This window comes from Somniosus microcephalus, chromosome 25 (genome assembly GCF_052327205.1).
Source record: "Somniosus microcephalus isolate GS21.2 chromosome 25, FLI_Smic_1.0, whole genome shotgun sequence".
Classification (NCBI taxonomy): Eukaryota; Metazoa; Chordata; class Chondrichthyes; order Squaliformes; family Somniosidae; genus Somniosus; species Somniosus microcephalus.
The window spans coordinates 53,773,489-53,799,068 of NC_141011.1; the positions used below are offsets into that span (position 1 = coordinate 53,773,489).

General features: G+C 43.6%; 1 protein-coding gene and 1 long non-coding RNA gene across 2 annotated transcripts in view; one reads left to right on the plus strand and one right to left on the minus strand.

The window, feature by feature from the left end:
* Positions 1-1,313: 1,313 nt before the first annotated feature.
* LOC147100895 (uncharacterized) lies at positions 1,314-24,984 on the plus strand. The gene is made up of 5 exons (XM_085967464.1): positions 1,314-1,403; positions 11,844-11,946; positions 14,845-14,970; positions 16,524-16,679; positions 23,561-24,984. The coding sequence occupies exons 1-5, from the start codon at positions 1,389-1,391 to the stop codon at positions 24,328-24,330; spliced, it is 1,170 nt and encodes a 389-aa protein (XP_085823590.1). The 5' UTR covers positions 1,314-1,388; the 3' UTR covers positions 24,331-24,984.
* The window catches only part of LOC147100896 (uncharacterized), a 47,239-nt gene continuing 23,058 nt past the window's right edge, over positions 1,400-25,580 (minus strand). The window contains exons 3-4 of the long non-coding RNA XR_015073583.1: positions 5,569-5,747; positions 1,400-1,901 (exon numbers count right to left, since the gene is read on the minus strand). This is a non-coding gene — a long non-coding RNA (uncharacterized LOC147100896). The remainder of the gene's footprint in view (positions 1,902-5,568; positions 5,748-25,580) is intronic.

Sequence of the window (25,580 nt, forward strand, 5' to 3'; positions counted from 1 at the left end):
AGAGTGAGGGATATGCCGGGCCATGAGTTTACAGACTGTGGTGGAATACAATTCTGCTGCTGCTGATGGCCCATAGCACCTCATGGATGCCCAGTTTTGAGCTGCTAGAACTGTTCTGAATCTATCCCATTTTGCACGGTGGTAGTGCCACACAACACGATGGAAGGTGTCCTCAGTGTGAAGATGAGATTTCATCTCCGCGTGGACAGATGCATCTGCGACAGGTAGACTGGTGAGGACGAGGTCAAGTAGGTTTTTCCCTCGTGTTGGTTCTCTCACCACCTGCCACAGGGTGGAAACCCCATTGATTGTAAAATCTCTGCATATTGGGCTTTATCTAGCATTGTGGAAGGTGAATTCATTGAGTCCCAGTAGTCACTGCTGACCCCAGTCTGGGAAAACAGATTGCAGTGGCATTGGGAGAGACATGTCCTAGATAGGATTGTGTCCCCACCTCCCTTGAATCGGAAGCCAGCTTTATCATTTGAAACTTGCTGCCATACAAAAAGTTGTAAGTTAAGCACAGTGACAGATACGGCTTCTAAGAAGTCTCTAACTCACAGAGCTGGCTAGCCCATGTTCCAGTTTAATATTCTATTCTGTGGTGGTGTATTCCTCACATTTGCATGATTTTGAAATGCATTCAGCAGATCTAGGACATTATCTTTAGGACCTAGACAAGTAGAACTAGAACTCTCTGCTAATATGTGAGTTTTCTAAGCCATCTTATTTCTAACAGAGAACACAAGTAAATTTCTTAAGGTGCAAATACTTATCTTTTTCTGAGCCCTTTTTACCAGAAGAAATATCAGCCATTTTGAGTACAGTTAGACTTTGAGTTTCATTTTTGGTGTTCTCTGAAATTCACATATTGCAGTTTTTGTTTTGAGAAACTATGTGAAAAGGCAAGGCCTGCAGTATAGGAGGCGGGGAAAACTGAGGAAGGTACAGAGCTCCACACATTTGAGTTCCTGGGCACATATAATTTAAAGTAGTTAGTTTGCAAAATTAGGATGTAGTAAAATACTGCACTGCATGCCTGTCATTTGAAAAGGCTTTCTCAATGATGTGTTGTGCTTGAAAAGGGTACAGTAACGTACAAACTCAGAGAAATGACTCTAAAAAGTCAAATGAATGTTCTAAATTTAACTTTACAGAACAAGAAATGTTAATTCCCACCCAAACAAAACTGCAGGTCAGCAAAATCATAAGACTTGGAGTGAAAATCAGGAAGATGAAACATTACAAAAAGTTGTGCCTTTCAATTTTTTTTAACAATCTGTATGCAGTGCCCAGGGAGGTGGAGTGCAATACAACAACTTTTCTGATTACATTTTTGTTTTAAAGTTTGAGCTAGCGCCTGGATTTCTAACACATGTGCATGAAAGATGGGATATTCTGAGGTGAGTTATTTGGTACAGTAAATTTTAACAATTTCTTTAATTATTTTTCTGACTGTATTTGCAGCAGAATTATTCTTTGAACCAGTCTGGGTGTTATTATTAAAAACAAATGTTTTATTAAGGAATTGCCAAGTTGTATTTAGACTTTTGGATGCTCTTCATTTGTAAATTCTTGCAAAACAACTCTCTTGGTGACTCAGTGGTAAATGCACTCCATACAGTGAAACTCAACCACAGACCAGGTAACATCCTGTGTTCAATCCCTGGACCACTCCGAGTTAGTTGATCACAGTTGGGCTGCTGATCGAGAAGCTATAATGGAAATGCAAGTGTGTGGACTCTAGTGAGGACAGAATTAGGTTTGTCTGTTACAGTTCCCATTGTCACTTATCCTGCTTCCACTCAGTGTCCAGACTTGTAAATGAAGAATGATCTTGTGGGCAAGGTATCAGAGGCCTGTCAACAGTTGTAGAACCGTACCCCAGCATGGATCACTGCCTTCGGTAAAGGTAAGGGGAAAAACAGAAGGGAAAATAAGAGGAGGAAATCATTTTCAAAAGACATTTTACAAGGTTTTTTTGCACATATTTGGTAATGTGCAAAAGTTAAACTTGCCTAGAAAATCATTGCATTAACAGCTCTAAGACATGCTCAGTATATTGGGGCATATTAGAGCAGGTAATATTCCTGGAACAAGTGAAATCAGCTCAGCTCGACACCTCCATGTTGGCCATTGTGGCAGAACTTTTATCTGATGCAATATTATTTATTGCCTTTTTGCTTTAGTGATTTTTCATTAAAATTAACTTGTGGTCATGCTATAATTTTAGATTTTTATAAAAATAATTATTTCTCGACAGTTCAACAGCAGTTCCCAAGTAGACCTTGCCCTCTATGATCCAGTCGCTGCACCTTTTCAGTAATCAGCCCTTGCAAAGTCATGCCACTAACGTGCTTCTACGTACATTGTTTTTAAACCTGGTAAAGTGTTTACTTGTAACGGGCAATGTTAACAGAGGCCTGATGCCAAGTTGCCTGTGCTCCCACTCAGCAGAAAATAATATGTAGCCCAGGGGGATCCAAAAAGGTAAAAAAAAAGCTATGGAAATGAGTGAAATAAAAAAAATTGTAATTGTTAAGAATGTATCCTTAGTAGATATGAGTGCTAGAGGACTGGAGAATGGTAAATGTTACACTATTGTTCAAAAAAGGGTGTAAAGATAAACACAGGAACGACAAGCCAGTCAGTTTGACCTCGGTAGTAGGGAAGCTTTTAGAAACAGTAATCAGGGACAAAATTAACAGTCACTTCAACAAGTATGGATTAATTAAGGAAAGCCAGCATAGATTTGTTAAAGGCAAATCGTGTTTAACTAACTTGATTGAGTTCTTTGATGAGGTAACAGCGAAGGTTGATGAGGGTGATGCAATTGACGTGGTGTACATGGATTTCCAAAAGGCGTTCGACAAAGTGCCACATACAGGAAATTTTGTGCTATCCGGCACTGACAGGACCGAGCTGTTGCCGTCCCATCAAAACTGCCGGACAAACCAGCGCTAATGTTGAAACATATGGAGATTTTGAGCTCCATATCTGGCAACAAGCCCTGTTGCTTAGCAACAGCTTCTAAACAGTCGGCTGTACCTTGCAAGCATCTCTGTAGCTTAGCAACAGCTTCAGCGAGACCTTGCAGAGCCTGACTGGTGAAAAAAAAGCAACGAAAAGAAAAAAAACCCTAACGAAACGGCTCCTGATTTTTGCCGGTGTCTCGAGCATTCCGGACAGTTCACCTCCGGATAAACCAAAGTTTCCTGTAATAGGCTTGCCAGCAAAGTTGAAGCCCATGGAATAAAAGGGACAGTGGCAGCATGGATACGGAATTGGCTAAGTGACAGGAAACGGAGAGTAGCGATGAACGATTGTTTTTCGGACTGAAGGACAGTGGTGTTCCCCAGGGGTCGGTTCTAGGACCATTGCTCTTCTTGATATATATTAATGACTTGGATGTGGGTGTACAGGGCACAATTTCAAAATTTGCAGATGACACTAAACTTGGAAGTACCTGTATAGTGAACAGTGAGGAGAGTGATAGACTTCAGGAAGACATAGACAGGAAGGTGAAATGGGCGGACACGTGGCAGATGTAATTTAACGCAGAAAAGTGTGAAGTGATACATTTTAGTAGAAAGAATGAGGAGAGGACATATAAACTAAATGGTACAATCCTGAAGTGGGTGCACGAACAGAGACCTGGGGGTATATGTGCACAAATTGTTGAAGGTGGCAGGGCAGGTTGAGAAAGGAGTTAAAAAGGCTTACGGGATCCTGGGCTTCAAGAATAGAGGTATAGAGTACAGATGTGTGGAAAATATGATGAACCTGTATAAAACACTGGTTCGGCCCCAACTGGAGTAGTGTCCAATTCTAGGCACCACACTTTAGGAAGGATGTGAAGGCCTTAGAAAGGGTGCAGAAAAGATTTACGAATGATTCCAGGAATGAGGGACTTCAGTTACATTGATAGACTGGAAAAGCTGGGGTTGTTCTCCTTGGAGCAGAGAAGATTGGGAGGAGATTTGATACAGGTGTTTGGACAGAGTAGATAGAGGGAAACTGTTCCCATTGGCAGAAGGGTCGAGAACCAGAGGAGACAGATTTAAGGTGATTGGCAAAAGAACCAAAGGCGACGTAAGAAAAAACTTTTTTACGAGTGGTTAAGATCTGGAATGCACTGCCTGAAAGGGTGGTGGAGGCAGATTCAATCACGACTCTCAAAAGGGAGTTGGATAAGTATCTGAAGGAAAGAAATTTGCAGGGCTACAGGGAAAGGGCGGGGGTGTGGGACTGGCTGAAGTGCTATTGCAGAGAGCCGGCACGGGCTCGACGGTCCGAATGTCCTTCTTCCGTGCTGTAAACATTCTATGATTCTAGTGCTGACCAACAGAAATTGCTGACTAGCCACGATTGTGGCTATTGCGACAGCATTTTAGCCACATGCACTGATTTGAGTAAAAAATGCCTTACACACACTCACACAATACAGGTGAATGTACCACACACTCACACAATACAGGTGAATGTACCACACACTCACACAATACAGGTGAATGTACTACACATAAGAAATAAGAATTAGGGCAGGAGTAGGCCATACAGCCTCTCAAGCCTGCTCCGCCATTCAATAAGATCATGGCTGATCTTCGACCTCAACTCCACTTTCCCGCCCGAACCCCATATCCCTTGATTCCCCTAGAGTCCAAAAATCCATCTATCTCAGTCCTAAATGGCTGACCCCTTATCCCGAGACTACGTCTACTAGTTCTAGACTCTCCAGCCAGGGAAAACAACCTCTCAGCATCTACACTGTCAAGCCCTCTCAGAATCTTATATGCTTCATCGAGATCCCCTCTCATTCTTCTAAACTCCAGAGAGTATAGGCCCAATCTATTCAATCTCTCCTCCTAGGACAACCCTCTCATCCCAGGAATCAATCTAGTGAACCTTCGTTGCACTCCCTCGAAAGGCAGTGGTTCTCAAACTGCGGTCTGCAGACCCCCGGGGGTCCATAGAGACTTTCCAGGGGATCTGCGAAATAAAGTGAACGGGACCCGTTGTTACAATGGCCCGGGTTGGGTGCGCGCTGTTGGCAGATATTTTGATTTCCTTTGTGCACTTGAACAGCACAGTCAAGGGCTCGCACACCGATGTTAGGTACGGAGGCTTGGCTCACTCGCACAGCGAGACAGTGGTAAGTGATCGCTGGGCAGGCACTGGGGGCGAGGCAGCTCTGGAAACAGACACATAACTGGATTAGTGGGACCTCGGACTGACTGAGCATCCCAAGAGAGGAGACAAGAGGCCCCAAAGACACCAGGAATGGATTTGCAGGGCTGGGGCTGGGGGAGAGTAGGAAGGTGCCACCACGTCAGCCTTGTCGAAGGGCTTGGAAGGACAATGAAGCCGAGCTTCATTCACTGAGTACAGCAGCAGGGCCTGTGACTGGACCTGGACTAAAGCCGCGGTCCCAGTTACTGGCGCTATCCCGATGGCAGAAATGCCACACATCAGGCAGCGTGTCAGCGATATTCCAGTGCAGACAGGCCGGTAAACAGCAGAGAGGGAAGAAAAAAACCCTGAAACTCTCTTTTGAAATCAAATGAGTACCTTGATGGAGATGGGGAAGAAATATCACTCAGCAACTGTGCAGTATGCAGGCGGTGGAGGGTTACACCTGAAACGGTGCCAGTGTTCCCAACAGGAGCCCACTCCAGGAAGAGCAGTGTGGTGTTGTGCGGTGAAGTACTCAACAGGCATGTTGCTGAACCTGTAGGGTTACCTTTCCGCTGAAGGGAAGATAAAAGTTTTCACATCACCAATCACATCAATGTTCACTATATCGGACAGCCCCAGCAAAATTTCATGCAAGTCTCTTTAACAGGACACTGATGAACTTTACACTCAGAAATGTAAATGTGCAAGGAGCTTATCTATCTATCTACATATATAAACCGGTCTGTCTGTCTCTCTTTCAGTCTGTTTGTCTGTCTTTCTGTCTGTCTGTCCGGCTATACAGTCAAAAGTTATAGAGCATACCTACACGCATGTTATATCAAAAGAAACATTATCATTAGGGAAGTCTAATAGGCGTATTTACTTTTTGGTCAGACAAAATTTTTTCGGACAGTAAAAATCCGCTCATTAGCGGTTGACCAATCCTACCTCGCATTAGCGTTGAGTGACGTGCTGCTTGACCAATCCTACAGTTCACTCACCTGATGGTTGGCCAATCAGTGCGTCACGGGCGGGTCCTAATCCTCCAGCCTCCTGAAACTTCGCCGCCATTTTTTTCATCCCCACAGCGACAGCACCAGCCAAACAAACCCACACATTGCGGCTCCGGAAGCGGGAGGTGAGTTGGGATCACTCGAGCCCGCCTCACAACCGCTCGGCCCGAGACACACAGCGGGCGGGGGAGCGGCAGCGGCCGGCCGTCAACCGCGCGAGAGCTCAGCTCGGGTCCGTCTCGGCCCGAGAGCCCGGCCGGGCCTGAAGCGCTAGGCCCCGCACGGCCGGTATCACGACGACACCAGGCCTGAGGCGCTAGGCAGGGAGAGGGGAGGGAGGGACATAGACTAAAGCAGTGACAGACAGGGGGAGGGAGACCGCGCGTCCCAAAATTGCCCTGGCAACGTCTGGCACCCCCAGCTAGTAGTATTATAATTTAGATGGGGGTCTGTGATTCCGAATCCATTTGACTGCAATGGAACTGAATACCAGGTGCTGCGTATAGCGGGCAGCCGATCCCATACCGCCCGTTATACGCCACCGCCCGAGATAAATTTCTAGGCCATGATGCTTAAGATGAACTTAAATTATCGTTATATAATAAATTAATTAATGCGTTAACACAAAAATAAAGTTTTTGGTCAAAAATATTTCATAACAAAATTAAAACACAACAGTTTTTCTGAGAAGCTGAAGAGGCCACTCGGTCCTGCTGGCATAGCTCTGTGATATTTCTTCCCCATCCCCATCAAGATACTCATTTGATTTCAAAAAAGAGTCGATGGCCTAGAAATTCAGTATAGCCACGTTCGGGGCGCTACAGTTGGGCGGCCGCTAAAGTTTGCGCCCGGCGCAAGTTCGCGCCACCTTCGCCGATATTCAGTCGCATCGCCCCAAGAGGTTGCTGCTGCGCTAAAACAGGCGATGCACGACTATCATTAGGCGCTAAGCTGGCGGTCCGGGGCGATACCCCCGAGGGCGGGCGCAGCGCAGGTGCGGCGAGTTGCTGATTGACGGCAGACACTCTGGCGCCGGTCAGCTCTTAAAGGGGGAGGGTGGACTTGTCTGGCTGCCATGCCCTGCGCACTGCAGCCCTGAAGCAAGGCCTGACCAATGCTGGTTCATCAGTTCTACGCCCTGGACCATGGGGAAGCCCGCTATTCTTCCAAATCCCATTGTACGCTCTTGCTGCTTGTCCAGGGTCATGGGAAAGGAGATGTACTGACGTCTCCTTCTGAAAAGGGCATTGTTCACCTGTCGGATGCAGCAATGTACCGCGAACTGGGAGATGTTGGCAATGTCCCCAGCAGTGGATTGGAAGGAGCCGGTGGCATAGAAGTTGAGAGCCACCGTCACCTTCACTGCCACCGACAGAGACGTCCTGCTCCTCAGCTGTGGCTGCAGATCTCTGCGAAGCAGGTGGCAGATCTCAGTGACCACCTCCCTTCTGAATCGCAGCCTCCGAACACACTGCTCCTCAGACATGTTCAGATGTGAGAACTGCTGGCGGTATACCCTGGGTGGGTAAGGCCTCCTGTGCCGACACCTGTTGGCCCTTCTCCGTCTGGCCATGACTGGCACTCTCTCACGGCGTCTCTGATCCCTTTGAATGCAATGCAGAAAGCCAACGTTTCCACCCATTGTAGCCCCCATTACAGTATATGTGGCGACTCAAGGCTATGGCACTGAAAGTGAAATCCAAGTGCAAAGCTCTGGCCTGAAGCCAGAAGTACCTGTGCGAGCGCTGAGTCAAAGCAGAAAGCTCTCTGCCTTTGTCTCTCACACAGAAGGATTTGCACAAAATGGCTGTCACTTATAATGCAGGAGGAGTCCCCTTTAAATAGCGCCCCCCGCAGCGACTGGGAACCGTTCCCCTCTACCAGTCACTGGGGGCGCCAGGCGCAAAGAAGGGCGGCGCCACGGAAGTTCCGGTTTGGGGCGCACAAAGGGCGTTGCACGATGAAATGACGTCAGGATCTGCGCGCGCAAAGACTTTGCACCGACGCTAAATCTCTAGTGAAGTTGGGGAGAGGCGCAGATCGCGCTGCGCCCGGCCGCTAGCCGCCTCGCGCCCAACATCTCCTCCTCCTAAGGCGCTACCGGCTGGCGCAAGCAACTGAATTTCTAGGCCTATGTACACAAAGGGTTAACACCTGTTTTGTATTTTTCAATACCAGGCTTCCTTCTTCAAATGCACATGACATGTGAATAACTCACTGTGCACCAAAAAAAGAGGATGTGGTAACCGTACACCAAATTACATCACATTTACTCTACAGTACATCTAACATCGCAAACCTGAATTCAGCAGCAGTGCTGCAAGATTGTTGAAATGTCTACTGACTGAAGAAATGAAGGCTCACCACTTTTTTTGGGGCCATGGGCCATAAATGCATGCAAAAAGATTTTCTGCTTGTTGGCCTGTATGAACTTTTCTCTTACACTGGGGAACGTTTGCAGCCAGAAATTCAAGTTACAGTTGCTGCTTTCTGACAACTACTCATCTACAAGCTTGCATGGCAAGCGTTAATAGCAATATAAACGCAGTATTTCCCTTTACGTCTTTTGAACAGCAAGGTGTCAACTGTGGCTCGGTGGTAGAAATCTCGCCTGGATCAGAGATTATGGGTTCAAACGCCCCCCACCCCACTCCAGAGACTTGAGCAACAGAGTCATAACAGCACAGAAGGAGGCCGTTCGGCCCATCGTGTCTGCGCCGACCATCAAGCCCTGTCTATTCTAATTCCCCCATTCTATCCCTGTAGCCCTGCAAGTTTATTTCCCTCGAGTGCCTATCCAGTCTCCCCTCAAAAACATTGAGTGTCTCCGCTTCCATCACTTCCGTCGGCAGCGAGTTCCAGGTCCTCACCACTCGCTGCGTAAAAGAGTTTTTCCTCACATCCCCCCTGTATCTCTTGCCCAAAACCTTAAATCGGTGCCCCCTAGTCCTTGTACCATATACTAATGGGAACAGCCTTTCCCCGTCTAGCCTATCCAAACCAGTCATAATCTTGTACACCTCTATCAAATCACCCCTCAACCTCCTTTGCTCTAACGAAAACAAATCCAGCTTCTCCAACCTGTCCTTGTAGCTAAGATTCCCCATCCCCAGAACAATTCTGGTAAATCTCCTCTGCACCCTCTCAAGGGCCTTCACATCCTTCCTAAAGTGTGGTGACCAGAACTGGACACAATACTCCAGTTGTACCCTAACCAGCACTTTATAAAGGTTCAGCATAATTTCTCTACTTTTGTACTCTATCTCTATTTATGAAGCCCACGATCCCGTATGCTTTGCTGACCACTCTGTCAATATGTCCTGCCACCTTCAGGGACCTATGCACATTAACTCCCAGGTCCCTCTGTCCCTGCGCACTCTTTAAAACTGTGCCATTAAGTGTATATTGCCTCTCCCTGTTCCTTCTGCCAAAATGCATCACCTCACACTTCTCTGTATTAAATTCCATCTGCCACTTGTCTGACCATTCTGCTAGTCTTTCTATGTCCTGTTGCAGTCGATTGGTATCATCCTCACTGTTTGCCACACCCCCAAGTTTGGTGTCATCGGCAAATTTAGAAATTCTACTCTGTATTCCAATATCCAGGTCATTTATATATATCAAAAAAAGCAGTGGTCCCAGCACTGACCCTTGGGGAACACCACTGTCTACCATCCTCCAGTCTGAAAAACAGCCATTTACCACAACTCGCTGTTTTCTGTCCTTAAGCCAATTCCTTATCCAAGCTGCCACTGACCCACCTGTTCCATGAGCCTCAATTTTATTAACCAGCCTTCTATGTGGTACTTTGTCAAACGCCTTCCTAAAATCCATGTAGACAACATCCATTGCATTCCCTTCATCAATCCTCCCTGTTACTTCATCAAAAAATTCAATTAGATGTCAAACACGATCTGCATTTTACAAATCCGTGTTGGCTCTCCTTAATTAGCTTAAACCTCTCCAAGTGCCCATTAATTTTTTCCTTGATTATTGTTTCTATAACTTTACCCACCCCTGATGTTAAACTGACCGGCCTGTAGTTACTAGGATTGTCCTTACACCCTTTCTTGAATAATGGTGTCACATTTGCCTCTTTCCAATGCTCAGGCACCTCCCCCGCATCTAGGGAAGATTGGAAAATTATGGCAAGCCCTTCCGCTATCTCCTCCCCCAATCCCCTTAGCAACCTGGGATGCAAGCCATCTGGACCAGGTGACTTATCCACTCTAAGCATACTCAACCTTTCTAGTACATCCTGTCTACCAATTTTCACCCCTTCCATTGCTTCTAACCTTTCCACTTGTACCGATATTTTGTCAGCATCTACTTCCTTAGTAAACACCGATACAAAGTACTCATTGAGTATTCTAGCCTTGCCCTCCGCCTCTAAGCATATATCACCTTCTTTGTCCCTATTAGGCCCCACCCCGCCTCTTACTACCTGCTTATTGTTTACATGCTGATAGAAGATTTTTGGGTTCCCTTTTATGTTAACCGCTATTCTACTCTCATATTCTCTCTTTGCCAATCTTATTTTCATCTTCATTTCCCCTCTCAACTTATTGTATTTGGTCTGGTTCTCCCTTGAAGAATTCACCTGACATGCATCATACACCCTCTTTTTTTGTTTCATCATCTTCTCTATCTCCCTTGTCATCCAAGGAACCCTTGCTTTGGTTCCCTTACCCTGCCCTCTTTTTGAAAGTAGCCTGTACTTGGAACATCTTCTCCTTAAAGATCACCCATTGTTCCGTTACAGTTTTTCCTGTCAGTCTTTGGTTCCATTTTACCCTGGCTAGATCCTTTTGTATCCCATTGAAGATAGCCCTATTCCAGTTTAGAAGTTCCATTCTAGATTGTTCCTTGCTCCTCTCCATTGCTAATCTAAATCTTATGATACAATGATCACTTGTACCCAAGTGTTCTGCCACAGACACTTGGTCGACTTGGTCCATCTCATTCCCCAGCACCAGATCCAGCAATGCCTCCTTCCAAGTTGGGCCAAGGACATACTGGTCAAGGAAATTCTCCTGAACACATTTCAGAAATTCCTTCCCCTCCTTTCCCTTTACCCTAGCATTATCCCAATCGATAATCTAGGTTGGTACTTCAGTGCAGTACTGAGGGAGTGCTGTATAGAAATGAATGAATCAGGGAAAAGTCAAAACAAACTCTACTAGGCCAGCCCACAAAGACAGCTCCCTCCCATAGCTGCCACATGAAAATTTGCCATCATAAATCAGCACCTTGTATACTGTAAGATCTTTCTGCAGTTATATGAAGCATAGCTTCCTTATCCTATTCTTCAACCAGCCCATTTTCACAATTGTGATATGTTGTTATTGTGCAGTAACTTGCATGGATCAAAGACCTCATGTCTGAATTGTTAATTTAATGAACACAATTATTGGAGCCTTTTGCTGAATTGTCATCTTCATTTACTGTTGGGCATAAATATGTGGAAATGTAAACAATACTGTACTTATTGCTAAGATGTAAATATTTACTATTGGTGCCTATTAACAAAAGTGTCCTACTATGCCCCATATAGGATTCCCCTCTTTATGTTTATGGGAATGCCACCATTCAATTTCCTACCTTCACATAGGACAATGAGCATGTATTTATTAAGTGAGTCTTATTTCCATTTAGATTTGTTGCATCCTTTTAATGATCTTTAACTTACGACTGGTGACAAGCTGTGGCTTGGGGGAATATCATTTTCAGGAACTGTGCTGTCCCATGTGCCATACAGGTTAGTGACAACAACCTTTCAGACTGAGTGCAAGTGTTCAGCTGTTCGAAGATGTGGTAATATTATAGTTTTGCTAATACAAGAATTATATCATAAACTATGTTTTTCCCCTTTAAAAACTTGCATATGTGATATTCAAGATGTGTAATTTAGAACGTTTAAGCAAAACTAGTTTCCTTGCACATCTTATTAGCATTTCAAGATGTGTATTGAAAGGAATAGTCCAGAATAATGCACCACTGCTGGTTTACGGAATCATAGAATGTGGCAGCACTAAAACAGGCCATTTAGCCAATCAGGTCTGCTTTGGTGTTTTTCTCCACGAACTACCTAGTCTAATCCCACTCTCCCACCATGCCCTTTAACGTTCTTCTTTCTCAAGAAACTAATTTCCTTTTAAAATAATTTATGGATTCTGCTTCAACAGCAACTTGTGGCAGAGAATTCTACATCCTAACCATCCATTGTATAAAGACTATTTTTTCTAACTTCCCCTTTAATTCTATTATTATCTGCCCATCCTGCTCTGCTAAAGTTTCTTCTGAAAAATCACAACCACTTAAAAAGAAGTTTTTATTATATCTTCCCTTCATTTGTAAATATTGGGTACGATATTCTCAATTTCCCACTTACTAATAATCCCTCAACTCCTGTGGCCAGCGGGCTATAGGAAGGCTGTTCCCAGACCACTACTAAAGCCACTTTTGGTTTGCTATCAAGAAAAATGCATCAGCGAACCAGTGAAGAGCTGCATCCAATTTTATCCTCACCATCCCCAACAAGCAAAATGATGCCTGACTGCTTTCTGCACAGCTTTGCAGCAGCATGGCAGAAATTAAGAATTTACAGTAGTACACTAGGAGATCCAAACTTGTGCTCCACCACTGTGTCTTCATGCTCCAGTGTAATGTGCCACTGCATATATAGATACCACTTTTAAAATAAAACATTCCTCACCTGTAGCTAACCTGTCAATCAGATATGCTGTTTCTACACTTTGACAGTGGCTAGGGTTCCAATACAATGCTGAGTCAGGTGCCCCTGCCTATCTGTTGCTCAATCATTTATACAGAGCATCTCTCTGCCATTGTGAAATGGCCTTCAAATTTGCATTTTTCTAATTAACCCTTACTACACCACTGTCAAGTTAATTAATTTCAGTGATGGATAGCTCCCCAGACCATGGACAAGATAACTTATTAAGCTCTTGAAGTGGCCCATATTGACGGGCAAAAAAACATCCTAAGTTTGGCCTGGCCATTTCAATGACATAACAAGATTGAATCTCAATGCTGTTGGCTGGAAAAAAAGCAACTTCTGGAGTCCACCTTCAGCCAATGAGCACTGGTTTTCCAAGACTGGAGATATAGAAAAAGGGAATCAGTAATTAAATGTAAAATTTAAAATAATGTAACATAACCACAAAATAAAGGACATATAACCAAAATTATGGACTTTCATTTTTTTAAACTGTGTGCAAGACCTGGAGCCTATCTTGAGTTCCAATTTGCATAACCCTGTAGCATATTAAGCCACTTCTACAACTTAAAGTTCCTACAAGAAATCTGATTCTTAGATTAAACAAATTATAGTGCACACATGCTGTGTTTTGCCAAAGCCCTTCATATGAGGACCTGCATTAAGCAGTTAGTGACAAGCCTTTGACTTGGTTGCCAGCCTGAATTATTATTGGAATCTAGGGGGGACCATCATGGGATAGCTGAAATTATTCCCACTCTGCTCAAATAAGCTTGCAAGCTAATATAGTAGACCTCGCTGGACCAGTGATGGGAAGTTTATCAGTGTTCTGGGCCAGCAGGCTGACAAGCAGTGAGATGCTTACCAGTGTTCTGTGCTGGTAGGCTGTGCAATTTTAGCGAGTTAAACTCCAGTAGTACCCATGTGCACAGTTGGAAGCCTTAAGCGTTAGCCCTTGCCAACCCGGATCTCAGCTGAGTGGACTTAGGCAATTGTTTTTTCATCTCTAGGAGAGTGCACTCCACATCAGATGAACAGAAACTTTACCAGTGTGAATTTCTCAGTGCACTCTTAACAATGGTGGTGGGTTTCTGTATGTGTCAGACATTCAGCTGGCCAGAAGAAGTAGTGCATGTTGGCAAGTACCCTCTTGTGCAGAGTCCCACCATCTTCAATAAAAGTCATCTTCAGATTTTGGGTAGATTGTAAGGAATGGTACACAATGGTCTTGATCAATTTTACAGGTGGATATCAGTACAATATACAGTATATTATATATGCCTGGATATAAAGAAAAATGGAAAGGAAAAAAGTCTTGCATAACTTTGGTTTCCTGGCTAATCTCAGACAAGTTTTGTCTCAGTTCCCATCAACAACCAGAACCGCTCATAATGGAAAAGAATTTTTAAAAAGTGCCGCACACAGACCTGGTCATGAAGTTGATATTCTAACCTAATAGCAATATGAAACATATCTGTAATCTGCTACAAATTTTAATTAAAACCTTGGTGATACTGCAGTCGTGTCATCATAACCCTGGAAATCTGTAACACATCTGATAAGGGCAGAAATTCGAATCTCTAATGTTAGAATATATTAACCATATACATTATGCAACAGACAGATTAGGACAGACAATAAAGTGAAATGAAAAACAGTAATCTAATCTCAAGAGTATAGATGACATTTACAAACTAATTTTGTTGCACCCTTCTGGTGAACGTAGCAACCTCCGCATCCCCCCATCCCGAGTATGTTGTTCTTCTGAATATAATTATATTTTCTGTTGTAAGTGGTACTTGCAGGTTTTGTTTGATTTTCTACAGTGAAACTGGAAGAATCTAACATGGCAATTCTGTGACTCCAGTTTTACCTTTTGAAAGTAGTGCACTAGCTTTTATTTTATTTTTTTGATTGCAGGTGCTCGTGTTTTAAAACACTGTACATCAGAATCACCCACCACATGTATTGCCTGTGCTCGTGGAGCTTACACGGACCACCCAAATGGTTTAGAAAAGTGCTTGAAGTGTAAATATTGCGATCCAGGTAAACGTTCAGTGACAATTCTTTTAACATGTTTTAACAATCCAAGTATTTTCCCAAGAAAACTTATCCTATTGCCTTTGGGAATACAGTGAACTGAGCAAAATGGGCTAATCTCCGAAATTCTTCAAAGAAGTAGTTGTATTCCTCAGCTACTTTGTATGTTTTAGAAAATTTGAACAATCAAATAATTAGAATTTTGTCCAAAGGTATTTTATAAACTGTATTGGGGTTGGAAAGGTATGTGTCAGACACTCGGCATATGTGAGCCCACGGCAACTGTTAAATTTAGTCACTGATGTGCCAAATAACTGCCCGAATCCGTGAAGTTAAAGCTTAAGACTGAAGGCTTTTACTAAGTAAGAATCATGGCAGAGTTAACAGAGTTCATCATCGACCGAGCCCTTGGTAGAACATACCAGAAGAGGGGCGGGGCCAGGAGGAGCATTAGTGGTTCCCCCCGGTGGAACATTCCAGACATTACAAGTACAACAACAACAACAACACAAATACCAGAACACAGAGTTATTTCATCACAGTCACTTCCTCCAATATGCCTACAGTAGCATGAAATTAGATTAACAGAAAATGCTGGAAACACTCAGCAGGCCAGGCAGCATCCGTGAAGAGAGAAACAGAGTTAACGTTTCAGGTCTGGGACCCTTCATCAGAACTGGAAAAAGCTGGAGATGTAACAGGTTGTAAGCAGAGGGAGAGGGGGAGGGGAGGGGAGGAAGGAACTGAAGGAGCAATCTGTGCTCAGGTAAGAGGCAGGAAAGATAAAATGTTGCAAATGGGTGCGGCAAAATCATACAGCCTGAAAAATGGGAGCAGGGGTTATAGTCTGAAATTGTTGAACTCAGTGTTGAGTCCAGAAGGCTGTAAAGTGCCTAATCGAAAGATGATGTGCTGTTCTTCGAGCTTACGTTGAGCTTTGTTGGAACAATGTAAGAGGCCGAGGACAGAGAGATCAGAGTGGGAGTGAAGCGGAGAATTAAAGTGACAGACGACCGGAGGCTCAGGGTCACCCTTACGGACTGAAAATCTGTTACATCTCCAGCTTTTTCCAGTTCTGATGAAGGGTCCCAGACCTGAAACGTTAACTCTGTTTCTCTCTCCACAGATGCTGCCTGGCCTACTGAGTGTTTCCAGCATTTTCTGTTGTTATTTCAGATTTCCAGCATCCACAGTATTTTGCTAATGAAATTAATTACCTGGTTATTCATATTCAGTTGCGTGAATGTGATACAGAACCAGTAATTAGTCATAAGATTTGGTGGATTAATTAACAGTGGTGAGGGAGAAGAGCATAATTGTTTAAGATTATGTAAAAATAAGTTTCAATCGTAAACCCTGTAACAAAAATAGTCAGTATTTTTAATCACATCTCATGTTTTTCTAAGTTGCATTAAGAGTATGAAATGCTATGAAATAAAAGGGCAGCTTTTATTGTTTCATGTTTTGCTTGCATCCTACAACCCTTAAGACCAAGGTTGATATAGGGTGACAAAGAATTGAATTTATTTGAACCTTACTGATTTTTTTTTTAATTGTAGAGCTGGGACTTGATACTCTGCGAGAATGCACTGAAACTCAGGATGCATTGTGTGACTGCAAAGATGGATATTTCTGCTTAGCAAGAACAAAAGATGGATGTAACATGTGCACAAAATATATCCCACATTTTTTCAATCAAAGTGGAAACGAAAAAGGTATGATACTAGATTGGTAATTGTTTCATGGGTGGATAATGCAACATTGCAGGCTGAATACGTTGACTGAATGTGTGTGTGTGGCGACAAATTTTGGAGTTGGTGAAAATTGGTCATGGCCCCTTTTCGGGTCCACAACCAAAAGTGCGCACGGAACACACGCACCAACTGGGAAGTCAGAGGCCGGCCCGAAAATGGACCTTATTTCAATAAAATTAAGTGAGATGCCGGCGCCTATTCGGCTTCCATAGGCAAGTCACCTATTTCAGGCAGGTAAATTTTAGGCCACTTACCTTGCCAGCAGCGGCCCTCAGGTAACATGAGCGGAGCAGGCCCGCAGGACATTCTTTCCGACTGCTGTGCCTCACGCAATAATTTACAGGCCAGCAAGTGCAGTATCACTTAGATGACCTGTTCAGCCTGCTGAAGTGAAGTCAATAAAGGTGGTTCCTTAGACCTCCAGAAGCACTTCAGCCTGCAAGGATGATGGTGAAAGCCACTCCTTCGGTGGGTTTCAGAACCTGAAGAAGTAGCTTGCTTACTCTGCCATATTACCAACAAAAAGTCAAGATTGCTGTTGGAGGCAGCATTGTTAGATAAATGTAGATCCAGAACCTGCACAGCATAGAATCTGAGATGGCAATGTTCACAGAGTAAGTCTTAAAGGAATAGTCAAGGATAAAATTCTATAAAGTAGGATTACTTACCTTGTAGGGTCTTTGTCATTTTTCGAATGATACCATCCCCATTCCTTTACATCACGGGGACGTGTCTGAGGGAGTACCTGGGCTATCCCGAAAATTCCTCTCCCCCGCCCTTTTCGGCCTCAGCAGAATTCATGCCAGCTAAGAGCTGATGCGAGTCCTGCTGAGGGTCTTAAAGATTTCCCAAACCTTTATCAGGGAAAGATAATGGATCCCGGAGCGTTCCGATTACCTTCCCCAAGAGGCCCAATTACTCCACTGGGAGCAGGAGACGTGAAGAAGAGAATTTTGTTTTGGGCCTCTTTCCATCGTCGCAGCAACATGGCGCCACTCCAACATTCTGGCTGGCAGTTTGGGGTAGGCGCCACTGATGTGCTCTTGCAGGCGCGATGCAGCCAATCCAGCCATGCACTCAGATTTTAATTTCACAAGAGACATTTTCACACCGCACTGATTCAATAAACATCTCGTTACTGTCTCTTGCTATTGCATGGCTTCAAGAGCCACTCGGCAATACAAGTGTTCACAAAAGCAGCCACTCCTATTGCTAGTAGCCAAGGTCAGAAGTTGATCGAACAGCTCATCTGCCAGCTGAAACAAGAGGCAAATCCTGCACTACTAGCTGGCTGTTGAATCAGCCTCTGATCTTGATGGGTGATTCGCAAGGTGCTACACGAGGTTCACAACACCAGCTGTATTCTTCTATTAAAAATAATGAAGTTCACAGAAAATATTTTACAGAACTAGCATGATTTGTGAATACAGTGCTTTTTTTATTGTATAGTACGGCATCACTGAATGCCGTGTGAAAAATGATATATCCTTAGTTGCTGGGACTTGCGAATGTCAAACTCTACAGGCCAAGTCAAATAATGTAGGATGTAACATTACATCGACAGTCTGGAGTTTTGCTTGATTTACCTTTGGGAGCAAGGAGAAACTTTGCAGAATCTTTTCTCCCAGAATTGAAATGGATTAGGTAGTATCCACAATAGGTCCAATTTTACATGTTCTATAAGAACATAAGAAGTAGGAGCAGGAGTAGGCCATACGGCCCCTCGGGCCTGCTCTGCCATTCAATAGGATCATGGCTGATCCGAACCTAGACTCACGTCCACTTCCCTGCCCGCTCCCCGTAACCCCTAATTGCCTTATCAGCTAGGAAACTGTCTATCTCCGTTTTAAATTTATTTAATGTCGCAGCTTCCACAGCTCTCTGAGGTAGCAAATTCCATAGATTTACTACCCTCTGAGTGAAGAAGTTGCTCCTCATCTCAGTTTTGAAAGGGCAGCCCCTTATTCTTAGACTATGCCCCCTAGTTCTGGTCTCACCCATCAGTGGAAACATCCTCCCCGCATCCACCCGATCAAGCCCCCTCACAATCTTATATGTTTCGATAAGATCGCCTCTCATTCTTTTGAATTCCAATGAGTAGAGGCCCAACCTACTCAACCTTTCCTCATAAGTCAACCCCCTCATCTCCGGAATCAACCGAGTGAACCTTCTCTGAACTGCCTCGAGAGCAAGTATATCTTTTCTTAAATATGGAAACCAAAACTGTACGCAATATTCCAGGTGTGGCCTCACCAGTACCCTGTATAACTGAAGCAAGACTTCCCTGCTTTTATACTCCATCCCCTTTGCAATAAAAGCCAAGATTCCATTGGCCTTCCTGATCACCTGATGTACCTGCATACTAACCTTCTGCGTTTCATGCACCAGGACCCCCAGATCCCTTTGTACTGTAGCACTTTGCAGTTTCTCTCCATTTAGATAATAACTTGCTCTTTGATTTTTTCTGCCAAAGTGCATAACCTCACACTTTCCAACATTATATTCCATCTGCCAAATTTCTGCCCACTCACTTAGCCTGTCTATGTCCTTTTGCAGGTTTTTTATGTCCTCCTCACTCACTGCTTTCCGTCCCATCTTTGTATCATCAGCAAACTTGGATACGTTGCACTTGGTCCCCTCCTCCAAATCATTAATATAGATTGTAAAGAGTTGGGGTCCCAGCACTGACCCCTGCGGAACACCACTAGTCACCGATCGCCAACCCGAGAATGAACCATTTATCCCAACTCTCTGCTTTCTGTTTGATAGCCAATCCTCCACCCATGCCAGTATATTACCCCCAATCCCGTGATTTTTTATCTTGTGCAGTAATCTTTTGTGTGGCACCTTGTCAAATGCCTTTTGGAAGTCCAAATACACCATATCCACTGGTTCCCCTTTATCCACCCTGTTTGTTACATCCTCAAAGAATTTGAGCAAATTTGTCAAACATGACTTCCCCTTCATAAAACCATGCTGACTCTGTCCGATTAAATTATGCTTATCCAAATGTCCTGTTACTGCTTCCTTAATAATGGACTCTAACATTTTACCAACCACAGATGTTAGGCTAACTGGTCTATAGTTTCCATCCTTTTGTCTACCTCCCTTTTTAAATAAGGGCATTACATTAGCAGTTTTCCAATCTGCTGGGACCTTTCCTGAATCCACTGAGTTTTGGAAAATTACCACCAATGCATCCACAATCCCTACCGCTACTTCTCTCAAGACCCTAGGATGTAAGCCATCAGGTCCAGGGGATTTATCCACCTTAAGTCCCATTATCTTACCGAGTACCATCTCCTTAGTGATTTTAATCGTGTTTAGCTCCTCCCCCCCCTATAGCCCCCTGTTTGTCCAGTGTTGGGATATTTTTAGTGTCCTCTACTGTAAAGACTGATACAAAATATTTGTTCAGCGTTTCTGCCAACTCCATGTTCCCCACCGCTAATTTCCCGGTCTCGTCCTCTAAGGGACCAACATTCACTTTAGCCACCCTTTTTCTTTTTATATAACTGTAGAAACTTTTGCTATCTGTTTTTATATTTTTTGCTAGTTTACTTTCATAATCTATCTTCCCTTTCTTAATTAATCTTTTAGTTAGTCTTTGCTGGCTTTTAAATGCTTCCCAATCTTCTATCCTCCCACTAGATTTGGCTACTTTATATGCCCTTGTTTTCAGTCAGGTACTATCCTTTATTACTTTACTTAGCCACGGATGGCTGTCTTTTCTTTTACGCCCCTTTTTCCTCAGTGGAATATATTTTTCTTGAAAGTTGTGAAATATCTCCTTGAATGTACACCATTGCTCATCTACCGTCTTACACCTTAATCTATTTTCCCAGTCCACTTTAGTCAACTCTGCTATCATACCTTCATAGTCTCCTTTATTTAAGCTTAGTACGCTGGTTTGAGATCCAACTCTCTCACCCTCCAACTTAATTTGAAATTCAACCATGTTATGGTCACTCATTCCAAGGGGATCCTTTACTAGGACATTTTTAATTAATCCTGTCTCATTACACAGGACCAGATCTAAGATTGCCTGCCCCCTGGTTGGTTCAGTAACATACTGCTCAAGGAACCCATCCCTAATGCACTCTATGAACTCTTCCTCAAGGCTGCCCTGCCCAATTTGATTTGTCCAGTCAATATGAAAGTTAAAATCTCCCATGGTTATAGCTGTTCCCTTATTACAAGACCCAACTATTTCCTGATTTATACTCCGACCAATAGAGTTGCAACTGTTAGGAGGCCTATAGACTACGCCCACTAGTGACTTTTTCCCCTTATTATTCCTTATCTCCACCCAAACCGTTTCACTATCCTGATCCTTTGACCCAATATCATTTCTCACAATTGCAGTGATTCCATCCTTTATTAACACAGCCACCCCACCTCCCTTTCCTTCCTGTCTGTCCTTCCTAATAGTCAAATACTCCTGGATGTTTAGTTCCCAGTCATGGTCACCCTGCAGCCATGTCTCCGTAATGGCCACCAGATCATACCCATGTGTAGTTATCTGTACCGTCAACTTGTCTATTTTGTTACGAATGCTGCGTGCATTCAGATAAAGAACTTTTAAATATGTTTTGTGACAATTTATTCCTGCTTTTACACCCTTTACTACTTTACCTTTATCTTTATATATTCTGTCCCTTCCTGACACGCTCTGGTTTTTAATTCCCCCACTGCTACCTTGCTCTATTGCCTTCTCCGCTGACATTTTTATTTTTCGCTCTCTTGAAACCTCCCCCCCACTAATTAGTTTAAAGCCCTCTCTACAGCCCTAGTTATTCGATTCGCCAGAATTCTAGTCTCAGCACTGGCCAAGTGAAGTCTGTCCCAACGGAACAGCTCTCTCCTGTCCCAGTACTGGTGCCAGTGTCCCAAGAAGCAAAACCCATTTCTCCCACACCAGTCTTTGAGCCACGCATTTAACTCTCTGATTTTATTTACCCTAGCCAAATTTGCTCGTAGCTCAGGTAGTAATCCAGAGATTATTACCCTTGTGGTTCTGCTTTTTAATTTGGCCCCTAGCTGCTCATACTCCCTCAGCAGAACCTCTTTCCTTGTCCTATCTATGTTGTTTGTACCAACATGGACCACGACAACTGGATCCTCCCCCTCCCACTCCAAGTTTCTCTCTAGCCCAGAGGAGATGTCCTTAACCCTGGCACCGGGCAGGCAACACAATCTTCGGGACTCTCGCTCTCGGCTGCAAAGAACCCTATCTATCCCCCTAATGATACTATCCCCTACCACTACAACATTTCTTTTTACTCCCCCCACTTGAATGGCCCCTCGTTCCACGGTGCTGTGGCCAGGTTGCTCATCCTCCCTGCAGTCCCCGTTCCTGTCCCCACAGGGAGTAAGAGCCTCGAACCTGTTGGACAAGAGCAAGGGCTGCGGCTCCTCCAACACAACCTCCTGGATCCCCGTACAAGCCTCACTCATAGTCACACCCTCCTGTCCCTGACCACGGACTACATCTGAATTAGTTAATCTAATTGGTGTGACTACTTCCTGGAACACAGAGTCCAGTGTTTGAAGCTCGGATTCCAGCTCATCAACATGGAGCCGGAGTTCCTCGAGCATCCAGCACTTACTGCACGTGATCACCGTGAACATCAATGGTGTCCACCAGCTCCCACATATTGCAGCAGTAACACATCACCTGCTCTCCCATTCTATGTAATTAATTAAATTTATTATTATTTTTAAATACCCTCTGCCCCGATTCTAGATGATGAATATCACACCTCTATTTAATTGAACTTACCAACTTATAAAGGCTTAAAAGGGAAGGAAAAGTACTCACCAACCAGCCAATCACCTACCAGCTTGGCTGTGATGTCACTTTTGAATTTTGACCTCCCCTTGGAATGTTGCCTGTATGGCAATGTTCTGTAGAAGGGTATGCAACCTGGGCTTTATTGAATGTCCTTTTCTAATTCAATGTTTTGTAATGAACATTGCGCATCCTGGCAAAAATACCCAGTATAATAATTGTGCTCTCAATGACAGCAGAAAGGGGTTCAATAATGTGGCAAATCGTGCCAAAATTAGCCTTTAGTCGGCAAACTGGACGTGTCACTACAAAAGGACAATGAATTAGAAAACCACTCATTCCCTTGGAGAAAAAGGTGGTACAGATATTTGACTTGAAAACGATTGTTGGTGGTGGGTGGTTGGGCCACTATTCTTGCAATCTTTGTACTGAAAATCTAATGGTGCATTTCAAAGTACTTTTGAGACATATATAATATGGAATATTATCTTAAATAATCAAAGTTAAAAAAAAGGCTGCATATAGAGATACCACAAGTCCCGGCCAGAATGGAGATGGTTGAGTAATTCCCCCGTCAATCACGCCTGGAGACCGCATTGCTGTAAGTAACTGGGATTAATTTTATGCACATCATTTTTATTATGTAACTATCCTCCACTCACTGCATTTTTCTAGAGAAATAGTCCTGCTGTACAGGGTTTTCTGTAGAGACTCCATTTGCTGCAGTAATACTCAGTTTGCTGCAATAATACTCAGTTTGCTGCAATAATACTCAGTTTGCTGCAGTAATACTCAGTTTGCTGCAGTAATACTCGGTTTGCTGCTTTTTGTGTGTAAATGAAAATCACAAGTCCCACCTCACCTCTAACTCATTGGCTGACACAGTGGTGTCAATATTCACTCCGTAAAAGGTATTAACAATGTTGTCTTCACAGTGCACTGATAATTCCAGACTTTTATTAATGCTTGTACCATTAATGCTGGTAATAATAGCACCATTATTTTAGTCCTCATTACTCTGGTCACAGTGGTTTTTTAAAAATTCATATAGGTGTTCCTAAGCAACATGAAGTGAGACCAACAACAGAGTCTGGAATCACCCACAATGATACCACCAGTAAGTTTATGGGTCAGGATGATGCACAGAATCCATCATCACTTGGGAACAAAACCCTAAGGAGGAAAACTGTTTCCAAACCAGAAATACCAGCCACATTCTGGAAGGCGGAGTCAGCGCCGGAAACAACTACAGAGAAACCTAAGTTGAGGCGTGCACAAGACCCTGCAAGAATAACAAAAACACTAATGACACTGATACAAACATTTGATCAGACATTTCCTAAAGAATCCTTAAAGCTGCAGGAGGCAGGGAACACAGCCATTGCCGAGTTACAAAATACTATGCAGACCAACTTGGCAGGCATGCAGAGCGTTATGCAAACTGGGCTAGCAGATATTCGAAATACTATTCAGTCTGGCATGGCAGGTCTGCAAGGTGCTATGAAAACTGGCATGGCAGACATTCAGAGTGCACTGCAGACTGGAATGGCTGGCATTCAAGAAGCTTTGAAGTCTGGGATGGCTGATGTGAAAGGTATCAAGAATGGTCTCACTCAGGTTGATAATACTCTGAAACAACTGCAGACAAATTCACAATCTAACTTGGTACAAATAACCAAGCAGGTTGGTTCACTGGTCAACGTACTGACCAAACTTGCCTCGAACCAGACAGTCTCCTTCATCCAGCTTAAGGATATTACTTGTAAGCTTTCCAATAGAACAGAGGCAGCGCAACTGCAAGTAACGACAAAGCAACCTTAAGTTACACAAGGCCCATGAGACAGGCCTTGGATAGGTTTCCAGCTCTGGTTCCTCAGCTCCACACAAAGGAGTACTGAGCTGCTGGCATCCATTACTGATAGATAGCCTGGAAGGTGATGCACACACCCAACAAATATCAACGAATTAAGAATAAATACATTTCTTTTTCTGGATGGCACTTTCCCCTTTTATTTTCTTCCTATAAAATGGTCATCTGCTCTCATTTCTCCTTATGTGGCTCGGTGTCAAATTTTTGTCTTATAATACTCCTGTGAAGCGCCGTGGGACATTTTACTACGTTAAAGGCGCTATATAAATACAAATTGTTGTTGTTGTTATAACACGTACACACTTCATCTTGGCTTTTGCATTTTTCTCAATTCTTTTCAATAATGCGAGGCTCCAAGACTTTCTTTTGACAGACTTTACTTTCAGTTGTTGTAATAAAAAGAAATGCTGTTTAAATTTAATATTCAACCCATCACACAACCTTTGAAAGAATTCTATAAGGAGTGAGAGTCATTAAAGAGTTGTTTAGATGGCCTAGCCTAAGAATGTGCAGTTATAAAAAATCATGTTTAGGATTGGTGTATTGTGTGAGAAACGTATATTACCTGACAGCGTGTGCTCATATTAATAAACTGCTTTATTCCATTAGATGTCTGGTGCACTTAATTCCAAGCTGGGGAAAGGGTCATATTGAACGCAAAAGCTCAATGTTCAGCATAAGCCTGTTCAAAAAAAGTGTAAAGATAAACCCAGCAACTACAGGCCAGTCAGTTTGACCTCGGTAGTGGGGATGCTTTTAGAAACAATAATCAGGGACAAGATTAACAGGCACCTGGATAGGTGTGGATTAATTATAGAAAGCCAGCACGGATTTGTTAAAGGCAAATCGTGTTTAACTCATTTGATTGAATTCTTTGATGAGGTAACAGAGAGGGTTGATGAGGGTAATGCGGTTGATGTGGTGTACATGGATTTCCAAAAGGCGTTCGACAAAGTGCCACATATTAGGCTTGCCAGCAAAGTTGAAGCCCATGGAATAAAAGGGACAGTGGCAGCACGGACACGGAATTAGCTAAGTGACAGGAAAGAGAGAGTAGTGATGAACGGTTGTTTTTCGGACTGGAGGAAGGTATACAGTGGTGTTCCCCAGGGGTCGGTTCTCGGACTACTGCTTTTCTTGATATATATTAATGACTTGGATGTGGGTGTACAGGGCACAATTTCAAAATTTGCAGATGACA

What these genes read in the sequence shown, in the direction of transcription:
- LOC147100895 (XM_085967464.1), top strand. An exon ending in CTGTCCCATGTGCCATACAG is followed by an intron (nt 11,947 to 14,844) that starts GTTAGTGACAAC and finishes TTTTGATTGCAG; the next exon opens with GTGCTCGTGTTTTAAAACAC. An exon ending in TCAAAGTGGAAACGAAAAAG is followed by an intron (nt 16,680 to 23,560) that starts GTATGATACTAG and finishes AAATTCATATAG; the next exon opens with GTGTTCCTAAGCAACATGAA.